Source organism: Gopherus flavomarginatus, chromosome 1, assembly GCF_025201925.1.
Source record: "Gopherus flavomarginatus isolate rGopFla2 chromosome 1, rGopFla2.mat.asm, whole genome shotgun sequence".
NCBI classification, from domain to species: domain Eukaryota; kingdom Metazoa; phylum Chordata; order Testudines; family Testudinidae; genus Gopherus; species Gopherus flavomarginatus.
This window is the reverse complement of record NC_066617.1, coordinates 93,967,995-93,980,794: the sequence shown is the minus strand read 5'-3', so window position 1 is coordinate 93,980,794 and position 12,800 is coordinate 93,967,995. Positions and strand designations below refer to the sequence as shown.

General features: G+C 44.6%; 1 protein-coding gene across 4 annotated transcripts in view; it reads left to right on the top strand.

The window, feature by feature from the left end:
• GRIN2B (glutamate ionotropic receptor NMDA type subunit 2B) overlaps positions 1–12,800 on the top strand; it is a 333,110-nt gene that overhangs the window by 204,775 nt on the left and 115,535 nt on the right. For all 4 annotated transcript variants that reach the window (XM_050953765.1, XM_050953735.1, XM_050953745.1 and 1 more), the window contains exon 5: positions 1,770–1,884. In XM_050953765.1, the coding sequence (XP_050809722.1) occupies positions 1,770–1,884 (115 nt within the window). The remainder of the gene's footprint in view (positions 1–1,769; positions 1,885–12,800) is intronic.

The window sequence follows — 12,800 nt, the reverse complement described above, 5'->3', positions numbered from 1 at the left end:
GAAAGCAGTCAATAAAGTCTTTTGCCCTCTTTAATGTTCCACAATAGTTCATCTGATGTTGATGAGCCTTCCTTGTTAGCCAGGATATAACACTGTCAGTTGGAGCTCAGCACTTTATCTGTGATTTACAGTCATAGAGGCTTATAATACAAATGTTTAAATATTTTCTTACAGTATTGGATAGAGATGATACAAGTGAGATTGTAAGCATTCCATAAAGTCTAAACTTTAACCACACATTTATAATTCTAATATATGTTTGAACCATACTAAGACACAAGTGAGCCAGGCTGATTTCAGCTGTGTATTTGTCAGTGTTCCATTGAGGCCGAGGATGCTTGGCATGAACTGGCATCTGGTCTGCCAGTGTCACAGTGGTGTATTCGAGTGGAAGAGTCTTTTGATGTAGGTGATAGAAACACTGCTTGAGTAATTTTAAAATGGGACTGGACCAAACACCGAAGAAGTTGTTATTGGGGCCAACCCTGCCGATAAGATGGTCACCTCTAGCTTTTACGATGATGTGACTCTACTTGTGATATAGCAGGTGTGTAATGAAAAATTCTAGTTCTGCAGGAACAGGATAGTGAGTTGAAGTGAAATATACAAACAAGAGACTTCCAAAGGTTTCTTATAAGCCACTGAGCTATCCTCTCCCTCACTCCCAGTGTCATTTCAAAATAAAACACGTCATTTGGACATCCTAATGGTTAAAAACAATAGACCTGATTCTCATGTACAACAGGACCTCTTTAAAATGCTTTGGCAGTGTCAAGGAGTTTTGAAGTGAGTAGAACTGCAAGCTATGTCTCCTTGAAAGCCCTTTTCACTGACAGAGTGGTGCACAGTTGCCTTAGTGTAAATGAGTACGAGGCCCAGTCTGTTTAATAGACCATTTTTATTTTTATTATGGGATGGCCCAAGACTGGACTGGGCTGCTCATCAATGAGGCACCTGCTATAGACCAAATGAGATCTTGAGAAGGTGGTCCAGTGATTTGATTGGCTGCTCGTCTTTGTGAGTTTTATTGTTTGATCCCACTACATACAATGAACTATTCCCTCCTTAGAGAAAGACACTTTTAACTGGCTATGAGAGCCTTTATTCTGTGAATTAATCCTATGCCACACAGAGCTGCTTTTGGCCTTGTTCTGCTGCCATTGAAGTCAATACCAAAAAGTGCACTGATGTCTATGGCAGTTGAATAGGGCCCCTACAGGTGCATCTCACTTTCCTTACTGTGCTCCCTGCAGTCCCCTGCCTCATTAGCTGGCCACCTGACGAGAGCAGTATCTCCACCTCCATACCCCCGTCCCATCACAATCTTTCAATGATATGTGAAGGAGATGCCTTTCTGAGAGATAGGGAGGACTAGAGTCTGGAGCACATGCAGAATATTCATGCCCTTTATGGTAGGGGGAATTAAGTACTGTGGGCATGCTTGCACTAATGTGGTTATGATGGGTACTACTCACACAGCAATTCAGCAAGAGCCAGAGAGGAAAGTGATCATCCTACCACAGCGACCAGTAATGACACGTGGAAGATTGCCTTGGTCTGTGTCTCTCAGCTCCTTAAGTAACTGCTCTCCTGTTCCCCCTCTGCCACTGCTACTTCCCCCTGTTCCCTCTCCGATTCCCTCCCTGCTGCTTGAAGTCTGTTGCAGTGTCACTACAACCCTCATTTAAACTGTGGTCAGAGAGGTACGTCCTTGTTCTGTGTGTGGTTCCTATGTGTTTAAAATCTTCTATCTTTTTTCTCTCTTCTAGGTACCTGATTAATGTCACCTTTGAAGGGAGGAATTTGTCCTTCAGTGAAGACGGCTACCAGATGCACCCCAAGCTGGTGATCATCCTTCTGACCAAGGAGAGGAAATGGGAGAGGGTAGGACATGTTTGGAGACTCTTGGACTAAACTGGGAAGGAGGAGGGTGGTGAAGGTGTTCATCAAGTTAACCCCTCTCTCTTCAGGACTTCCTTGTTCCAAAGGGTGACCAGCTCCTTACTTCCTCTGAGGATCTGTGGGAGCTGGATTCAGATATCTCCAAATAATACAAGGACACCCCATCTCTTCTCAAATGTAGGCCACTAATACATTATCATATTAGTTTGCATAAAACATTCATAGGTTCACTTCAGCATCCATTACTTAATAGAGTTCAGCTCCCTACAGTCAGTTGAATGGACCCCTGGCTGTAGACACTGCAGTTACCAACTTCGCCATATGTATATGACGTGAGGACTAGCACTCAGGAACTTCAGCATCAAAATCACAGGCCTTTACTAACTGAAAGAGATACAACATTAGCTATCCTTTGTAGCAAGGTTTTGGACTCCAGCCACTAGAGAGAGACACATGCAATTTGCAATGGGATGGGGTATTAAGGAAGATGCATAGGTGCAGCTCTATGTGTGACATTTTAGGTAAATTATTTAATGAGTTCATTTGCATATTGGAAGATGGAATTTCAAGGTAGAAGGCAGCTTGGGTGAAAGTAATCATGAAATGATAGAATTCATAATTCTAAGGAATGGTTGGAAGAAAAAAAAGCAGAATGAAGAGAATGAACTTAAAAAATGCAGATGTTAACAAACTCAGAGAACAGGTAGATAATGTCCTCTGGGTAGCAAGTCTAAGGCAAAAGAGTTCAGGAGAGCTGGCAGTTTTTTAAAGTGACATTATTAAGGACATAAGAGCAAATTATCCCAAAGCATAGGAAAGATAGGAAGTCTGGTTAAAAACCATCCTAGCTTAACCAGGAGATCTTCAACAACCTGAAACTCATAAAAAAAGAGTCATACAAAATGTGGAAACTTGGTCAAATTATGAAGGATGAATATAAAAAATCCCTATAAGCATGTAGGGACAAAATTAGAAAGGCCAAGGCACAAAATGAGATTAAACTAGGTAGGGACATAAAGGGTAACAGTAATACATTCTACAAATCCATTAGAAGCATGTACGGACAGAATAGGCCCATCACTCAGTGAGGAGGAAGACTAACAGAAAATGCAGCAATGCCTACAGTATTAAATGTCTTTTTTGTTTCACTTTTCACCAAAAGGGTTAGCAGTGATTGGATGACTAACAATAGTGAACATCAGAATAAATAGGGTAGGATCCAAGGCTAAACGAGGGAAGGAAAAAGTTAAGACTTAGACAAATTAGATGTCTTCAAGTCAGCAGGGCCTGATGAAATACATTCTAGTATACTTAAGGAATTGTCTGAAGAGATCTCTGAGCCATTAGGCATTATCTTTGAGACTTTGTGGAGGATGGGCGAGATCCCGCGGGACTGGAAAAGAGGAAATATTCCTTTTTCTGTAGTTAGGCTGACTAGTCCTTACAGTACCTAACTTCAGTACCTGGAAAGATAATGGAGCAAATAATCAAACAAACAATCAATTTGTAAGCACCTAGAAGACAATAGGTGATAAGTAACAGTCATGTCAAACCAATCTAATATGCTTGACAGGGTAACAAGCATTTTTGATAATGGGGAAGCAATAGATATTGGGAGTGGACTACATCCACCCTGATTGAATTGGCCCTCTCAACACTGGTAAGGTAACTCCCTTCTCTTCATGTGTCCGTATAATAATGCCTACATCTGTAATTTTCACTCCCATGTATCTGAAGAAGTGGATTTTTTTACCCACAAAAGCTTATGCCCAAATAAATGTTAGTCTTTAAGGTGCCACTGGACTCCTTGTTGTTTTAATAGATATCATATATTTCAACTTTAATAAGGCTTTTGATACTGTCTCATATGACTGTATCATAAACAAACCAGGAAAATATAGCTTAAATTAGCTTACTATAAGGTGGGTGAATAACTGGTTGGAAAAAGTACTCCGAGAGTAGTTATGGTTCACAATCAAGCTGGAAGAGCATATCAAGTGGGGTCCTGGAGGGATCTACCCTAGGTCTGGTTCTGTTCAGTATCTTCATAAATGATTTGGAAAATGGCATAGAGAATACACTTTTAAAGTTTGCGGACAACACCAGGCTGAGAGGGGTTGCAAGTGCTTTGGAAGACAGGATTAGAATTCAAAATGATTAACACAAGCTGGAAAAATGGTCTGCAATAAATATGATGAAATTCAATAAAGTCAAATGCAAAGTACTACACTTAGAAGGGAATAATCAACTGTAAAATAAAAAGTGGGAAATGACTGCCTAGGAAGGAGTACTGCAGAAAAAGATCTGGGGTTTATAGTGGATCACAAAGGAAATATGAGTCAACAATGTAATACTGTTGCGAAAGAAGTGAACTTCATTCTGGGATGTATTAGCAGGAGTGTTCTCATTCTTCCATTCTACCCAGCACTGATAAGGCCTTAGCTGGAGTATTGTATCCAATTCTGGGCACCACACTTTGGGAAAGGTGTGGGCAAACTGGAGAAAATCTGGAAGAGAGCAATAAAAATGATTAAAGGTCTAGAAAACATGACCTACATGAAAAAATTGAAAATCTTGTGTTTGTTTAATCTGGAGAAGAGAAGACTGAGGGGGCACAAGATAATAGCCTTCAAAGTAAATAAAAGATGGTTACAAAGAGGAGGGTGATGAACTGTTTCCTTTAACCACTGAGGACAGGACAAGAAGTAATGCTTTTAAACTGAAGCAAGAGTGATTTAGGTTAGCCAATAGGAAAAACTTTCGAATTTTCAGGATAATTAAAGCACTGGAATAAATTACCAAGTGACGCTGTACAATCTCCATTACTGGAGGTTCTTAAGAACAGTTTAGAAGCAAACATCTGTCAGGGATGGTCTAGATCCTTAGTCCTACCTCAGTGCAGGGGACTGGACTAGATGATCTATCGAGGTCCCTTCCAGTCCTACAGTTCTATGATATTTCTAAATAATTTGCATCTAACCCTAAATGTCATCTTAACAATGACGTGGATTTAGTGCTAGTAGAAGGCTTGGGTCTATTTGATCTGGGGCAGGGTGGGCCCTCCCCCAGAGTAAAGGAGGGATCAAAAAAGGAACTGCGGTCAGCTGAGTACGGGGGACAACTCAAGAGGGCTAGGCAGAGGAATGAGGTAAAAGGTGCAGTAAAAAGATGTTCGGGGCACACCGAGCAGAGAACCACACACAGTGCCCACTGATGCAAGAAGCTTTAAAAAGGGGAGTCAGTGGATGCTGCCCAAAGGAATGCTGTAAATTTTAACAGCGAGGGTAATTAACCATTGGCAATTTTAAAATCAAGAGTTGATGTTTTTCTAGAAGATCTGCTTTAGTTCAAATGGGAATTATTTCTGGGAAGTTCTGTACCATGTGTTGTATAAGAGGTCAGACTACATGATCAAAACGGTCCCATCTGACCTTAATGAATCTAAAACTGGTACAAGGCAGGAAAATAGCCCCACAGTCAGAGGGCATTTTTATCAGTGATCTTTCTTCTCCTGCATTTCTAAGTGGTCAGCTTGACCAGTGCCATAAGGAAGTCCATGGGGAGACTTTGTGGGAAAGTCTGATACATAGGGGCTACTATACATCTATTATGCAGGAATACCTTTTAACCCTGACTGAGCTGAGCTGGATTCAGACTGGTGACCCGCACGTGAAAAGCTTTGTACCTCATTAGCAGCACCCTAGATTCATAGATTCCAAAGCCAGAAAGGACCATTGTATAACACAGGTCAGAGAATTTCCACAAAATAATTCACAGAGCACGTCTTTTAGAAAAAATCCAATCTTGATTTTAAAAATTGCCAGTGATGGAGAACTGATAAATTGTTCCAATGGTTACTCACTCACTCTGTTAAAAATGTATGCCTTATTTCCAGTCTGAATTTGTCTAACTGCAACTTCCATCCACTGGATTGTGTTATATACCTCTCTCTGCTAGACTGAAGAGCCCATTATTAAACATTTGTTCCCCATGTAGGTACTTATAGACTGTAATCAAGTCACTCCTTAACCTTTTCTTTGTTAAGCTAAATAGATATGGTGATTGAACTCCTTGAGTCTAAGGCCTGTTTTCTAATTCTTTAATCATCCTCACGGCTCTTTTCTAAGCCCTCTCCAATCTAACAGTCTCTTGAATTGTGGACACCAGAACTAGACACAGTGTTGCAGTACGGGCTGCAGCAGTGCCAAATACAGAGGTAAAATAACCTCTCTACTCCTACTGGAGGGTCTCCTGTTTATGCATCCAAGGATTGCATTAGCTCTTTTGGCCACAGTGTATCATTGGGAGCTCATGTTCAGCTGATTATCCACCATGCCTCCCAAATCCTTTTCAGTCACTGTTTCCCAGGATAGAGTCCCCATCCTGAAAGAATGACTTACGTTCTTTGTTCCTAGATGTGTACTTTTACATTTAGCCCTATTAAAAAACATATTGTTTCTGTGTGCCCAGCTTACCAAATGATCCAGATTGCTCTGTTTCAGTGACATCTCTTTATTATTTACCACACCCTCAATTTTTGTGTCAGCTGCAAACTTTATGAGTGATGGTTTTATGGTTTCTTGCAGATCATTAATAAAAATGTTAAATAGGGTAGAGCCAAGAACCAATCCCCACAAGATCCCTCTTGAAACACACCTGTTTGATGATGAGTCCCAATTTACAATTAAATTTGGAGATCTATCAGTTAACCGGTTTTTAATCCATTTAAGGTGTGCCATGTTAATTTTGCATCTTTCTAGTTTTTTAATTAAAATGTCATGCATTACCAAGTCCAACGCCTTATAGAATTCTAAATATATTACATCAACACTATTACTTTTATCAATGAAACTTGTAATCTCATCAAAAATAGATATTGAGTTAGTTTGACAGGATCTAGTTTCCATAAACCCATATTGATTTGTGTTAATTACATTACCATCCTTTAAATTTTAATCATATCCTGTATCAGCTGCTCCATTATCTTTCCCATGTCACAAGTGAGATGTGGGCAGTCAGATCTAGTGGTCAGAGCAGGAGTTGGGAGTCAGGCTGAGTCAGGTACCAGGAAGTCAGAGTCTGAGATGGGCCAGTGGGCAGACCAAGAGTCAGACATCAGGAGGAAAGGAGGATTAGGTTACTGGGAGAACAGAGTCCAAGACAGGCCAGACGATGAACTGAGAGTCAGGCATCAGGTATGATCAGATTGCCAGGAGATCGGGGTCAAGTGCCAGGTTACAGATGGCAATTGAATAGCAAAGTTGAGAAAAAAAACAGGGTTGGAAGCTGGAATCTAGGGTGAATCACAAGCAGGGTCTGGTGCAGAGACAGGCAGACAATCTGTGGTGTTGCTCAGACACCCCTTCATGGCTTCCTGGTTTAAGTACTGGCCCCAGCCAATCAGTGGGCTGTAAGAGGCTGCCATTCAGGTTCTGCTGGGCAGTACTTCCTGTTAAGCCCAACCTCACAAGATCTTCCCATGGGATCCTAGCCTAAGCCCCCTGTGGTGATGCAGAGGCATCAGTAGCCCAGAATCCTTATGGTCCCAGGTTCCAGCCCTGTAGACTGTAACATCATGCCCTCTTTCAGGCCTCCTTTTGTGGTAGTGCAGGCCCAACCTTGTCTGGGTGAGCCTGGTGGAATTCTTCCAGCAGGTCGGGGGCGTAGATGTGGGAGGCAGGCTCACAAGTACGTTCTTCGGGGCTGTAGTCTTCCCAGTCCACCAGATAGTATGGGCAGCCATCAGGAATTGAGGCTGGCACACACTTTGTATTCCTTGTAACCCTGGATTTTAACTGGTGGAGGTGGCAGTGTGGTTCAGTCAGGGAAGGAGTTCTTAGTATAGGAATTCAGAAGGGAAACATGGAAAACTGAGGAAGACAGAGTTTGAAGATAACTAGATTATTCTGCTGGCATACTCAGGAAGGATCCCAGGAACGGGTGGTCCAATTTATGGGAGGGTTGCCTGGTCTGGACGTGTCTGGCGGTCAGCCATACCTTCTGGCCAACTGTAAATACTGGAGCTTCTAGTCGCCGATGGTCTGCATGCCTCTTGTAGGCCTCCTTTGCCTCTTCTAAGTGGTTCTTGAGTTCTTCCTGAATAAGATGCATCTGTTGTACCCAGATGTTGGCAGCAGGATTTGGGGAGGCTGCTGGCACCAGGTGGAAACCAGGGTGGAACTAGGAATTAGTGAAGAAGGGACTCTAACCTGTAGAGGGATGGTCAACATTGTTGTAATTAAACTTGACATATGGCAGGAGCATAGACCACTTACCTTGATGATAATTTACAACGCACCTCATGTACTGCTCCAGTACTTGGTTCACCCATTCTGTTTGTCCATCTGTGGGAGGTTGGTATGCAGCTGTCCAGCAGCCTGAATGCTTTGCACCAGAAGTGAGAGGTGAACTGTGAGCCTTTTTGGGGGAACTATGTGGTCTTGGAGTCTGTGGAGCTGGACCACGTTGTTCAGTAGGAGCTGGGCAGTAGTCTTGGCAGAGGGCAGCTGGTTGCAGGGAATGAATTGAGTCATTTTGGTCAGGCACTCCACAACCATTAAGATTACGGGGTGACCCATCAATCGTCTCCAGCAAGTCTGGTGTATGTTTCAGCTAGAGAGGGATCTGGAAGGTTCTGGCTGCCTCAGCATCTATAAAGTTGGCAGCAGCCCTGGAGTCTATCATTGCTAATTTGTTGGGGGATCTGCTGCACCTGCCCCAAGACCTGGAACTGTAATAGCAACTGGGAATGCAGAGAGGCGCCATAGTTCCCAGGTCAGCATGGGCGATGCGTGAAATGCTGCTGGGAGAGGCTAACCCCCAGCCCTGCCCTTTCTGCCCGAGGCCCTGCTCCTTCTCCACTTTCTGCAGCCCAGAGCGCCCACCCCCAACTGTGGCCACCAGCCTAGTCCCGTGGCTAGCCTCCCAGCCCCAAAGGAGCACCCGGAGGGCGGGTGGCATGTGGCCCCAGCCCCAGCTGGAGCACTGGGGGCTGGAAATGCTGGAGGACTGGATTGACTTGATGATGGTGGGGTGGTTCTAGAGCAAGGAGGTCTGGTGATGCCCAGGCTGTATCCCCCTACTGGGCTTGGGCTGGTCTTTTTCCCAAGTTCTTCCAAGCTGGTCACCCCCTGCTCCCTCACAGTAAAAACAGGTTCAGCTTTTGTTGACGTTCTGTCTTCTCCAGGGTCAGATGTTGGTGACTCAGGTCAACTTGCATTGGTTCAGGACTTGGTTCTACAGGCATTGGTGTAGAGGGAGGGCATGGGGTGTCAGTCCATCCCTCCCTTCCTCCTTCCATTTGCACAGCCAGGAGTCAATGCACAGGGTAAGATCAATAAAGATGTCTAGGTGGGTGGGGGTTTTGAGGAGGGCTAGCTCGTTCTTTACCTCATTATTGTGCTCCCATCAAAGTTGGTAAAGTTGGGCTGCCTCATTCCATTCAGCATCAGCCACAAGCTGTCAGAAATAGGTGGTGTAGGAGGTGGCTGGCCTTTGCCCCGGTGAAGCTTCCGGAGGGCAGCCTATGCAGAGTGGATGTGATAAAGGCTATTGAAGATGGTCACGAAGTCTTGCAGGAAAGCGACCCAGCTGGAGAGCACTGGGCTGTTCTGCTCCAGCCGGGAGGAATCCCAATCAAGTGCTTCACCAGATGGCAGGCTGACTACTAGCCCCGCCGTAGTCTGGTCTGTGGGGGTACACTCGGGGGCAGAGCAGGAAGAGCGGCCTGCATTCAGGTAACCCCATAATTTCTCATGATTGGCATTGAAGTGTTTGGGCAGTGGCACCACAGGGACCGGTTCAGGTGATGGATGGTCTGTTCAGGCACATAGTGACTCTGCTTCTCCCTGTGAGTGCGCCTTGGCAGTGAGCTGTGCCATCTGAATCTGTGACCAAACAGTTGCTTGGGCAGGATCTGTACTTTGAGTGCACACTGCACAACATGGGTCTGTAGTATGAGGTTCTCCTCTTGTAGACAGGTGACTTGGTCCTGCAGATCCTGGGCCCTCAGGGAGCCGCTGGTGGAAGAGCAGTCTGCCTCTTCCATCATCAGTGGAGGGGATGGATGGATTGGAGTAGGGGGGCAAAGGTGGTCTGAGCAATCTGAGACATGGGTGGCCAAATGTAGTGGTTGGAGCAGGAATTGAGAATCAGGCTGAATCAGGTACCTGGAGGTCAGAGTCCAAGACAGGCCAGTGGGCAGACCAAGAATCAGGCGTCAGGAGGAAGGCAGGGTCAGGTTATCAGTAGGTCAGAGTCTGAGACTAGCCAGAGGGTGAACTGAGAGAGAGGTATCAGATAGGGTCAGGTTATCAGAAGAATGGGGTTGGGTGCCAGGTTATAAACAGCAATCGAATAGTGAAGTCAAGGACAAACAAGGGTTGGAATCTGGAGTCTAGGTTCTATCGCAGGAGATGTGGTGCAGAGATGGATAGGCAATCTGTGGTGTTGCTCTGATAGATCCCCTTAGTGGCTTTCTGGTTTAAGTATTGGCACTGGCTAATGAGTGAGCTGCAAGGATCCACCACTCAGGTCCTGCTGGGGTGGTACATCCTGCCAATCCCAGCCTCACAGAGTCCTCCCAGTTGAATCTAGCCTAAGCTTCCTATGGAAATGCAGAGGTGTCAGCAGCCCAAAACCCTCATGGTTCCAGCCCTGCAGGTTCTAATGGCCTGGGATCAATGTCAGGCCTGTAATCATGAGAGTCATCCTGTTTACCTTGGCCCAACATTAGCTTTCTTCTAGTCTTCTGGTACCCCCACACTGTTCCAAGACTTATTGAAAATCAACATTCTCAGTTCAGCGGGCTCCTCAGCCAGCTCTTTTTAAACTCTTGGATGCAAATTATCCAGACCTGCTGATTTACAGGCATACCCCTAAGGCATCCAGTACGCAATACATCCTAATGTTATGCCTTCACGAATAAGCCTTGCTTCCTAAAAAGATAAATGTATTATATCAAATCCTGACGTTTTTGGAGCTTACAGAGGCAGGCTCTTCCATTCCCTGAATAGATAGGGTGAATTTTCCCATGTACAGCTCTGTCACATACAGACATATTCTATAGTTCAGTGCTCCACCTTGTTCTTAAAGGGATAGATCCCATTAACAAAAATACAAACAACCTTGTGGTGCCTTAGTAGTTGTCCCCCACCAGTTCTAGGGGTGTTCTGAGCAGGGGTGGGGACAGGAGGAGGCATGGCCAGAATAGTCCCTGTCAGTTCCCTGCTGTTGCAAGCTCTATAGAGGCTATGTCAGTGGTGAGTGCAACTTAGGGCAGTGCATAGGCTAGCTTGTTCTGGGGGCCAAACTGGATTTTGCAGTGTCTGAATAGAAGAGGCAGTCATTCCCTCCCCTGTGATCCTAATGCTGGCACATTGATGAATCTCCTCCTGTGTCTTTAAGACAGACTGATGCTACAGAGGGCTGGCGGTCATGACAGAACAACCATAGCAACCGTTTTCTGGAACAGATCTGTATCCCTGAGCTCTTCAGCTGATGTACTCACAGGCGGTATTTACTGTTATAAGTAAATGTTCCACATTCATTTATTTGACTCACTTCCTTGTACACAGCTTTTGTTAAGGGCAAAAGTTCACATACTAATGGGGCATGTGCTCCCTCTCTACTTTTTAATTAGTCAATTAGTAGAGCTCCCTCTGCACTGGCCAGGCTCACTCTGTGTATTTATGTGTGTTTAAGTTTACGTGCACCACAACCAGAACTCAAATCAGGACCCTACATTGTTTACTAACAGTGGGGCTGACAGTCATCTTGTCAGCTCTTCAATGGCCTTGTCTGGCACAAGATGCGCTCCAGGACATGTTGGGGAGTAGGTACCAGGGGATTCCAGAGAAAGAGTATTCCAGGTGCTTCTATGTCCTGGCTAGTTGCCAGCTTCTGCAAGGTCAATATTGACAATGGATAGTTGGGCACCAAGAATGGTGGGAAGCAAATCCACCACTCTGTCCCTATGCAGGGCTGTGCACCAGTGTGAGATAAACTGAGGCCACAGTCTCTACTGTGAATCCAAAAGGAGCCTCCTGTACTGGGCTGAGCCATTAGACTGTAAGCTGAGTTGTATCTGCTGGAAGTCACTCTTCGTGTATCTTCCAGCAGGCAACAGCTGGTGCTCCTTATGAAAGAGCACTGAGTATTCTAACTGCAGCATGGGCAGTTACTGAAGAATATGTTTTACTTTTTATAGGGGAGGGAGGTACCTTTTAGGATGTGTACATCTCCAGGTCCTACTGACATTGTATCAGTATGCACAGTGCCACAGAATCAAAGGATCAAAGACATTAGAAAATAGGTTGATTTATCAGGTTACCCAGCCCTCTCTACCCACGGCAAGTGCAGCTTTGTTTCCTTTACTACACACTTCCATGCTTTGTCTAGTCTAGTTTTAAATGTCCTAAGTGATGAAGCTTCCACTATTTCCCCTGGGAGACTCTTTCATGGCCTAATACAGCTCACGGTCAGGAAGTTTTCCCTAAAATTTCCCCTTTCTTAATTGCGCCCAAGTTGTCCAAAAGTACAAGTAGTAACAGACACTCATTCTTGGTGTGCAGTCCTGGTGTGAGAGCAGGACAGCACTGCCAATGTTATAACTTTGTGATTACTGTTGGGCTCCTCCTCCACTCATGACCATCTCACTTAAAGGCAGCATCAGTCCCTAATTCCCTAGGCTCATAGCTCATCTATGGCTGGCTGGGAGTGGAGTCCCCCTCCACATTATCTGCTGCTCCTTCAGGAGTCTTTCAATCTTCTTCAAACTAATTTAAACTTATATTTTCCTCAGATTTTCCTGCCTCTCGTTTATATGGGGTTTTTTTGTTTGTTTTTGAAAGGAGTGTTGTGCAGAAGTCACTTGAATCATTACTTTGTTCAGTTCCCCT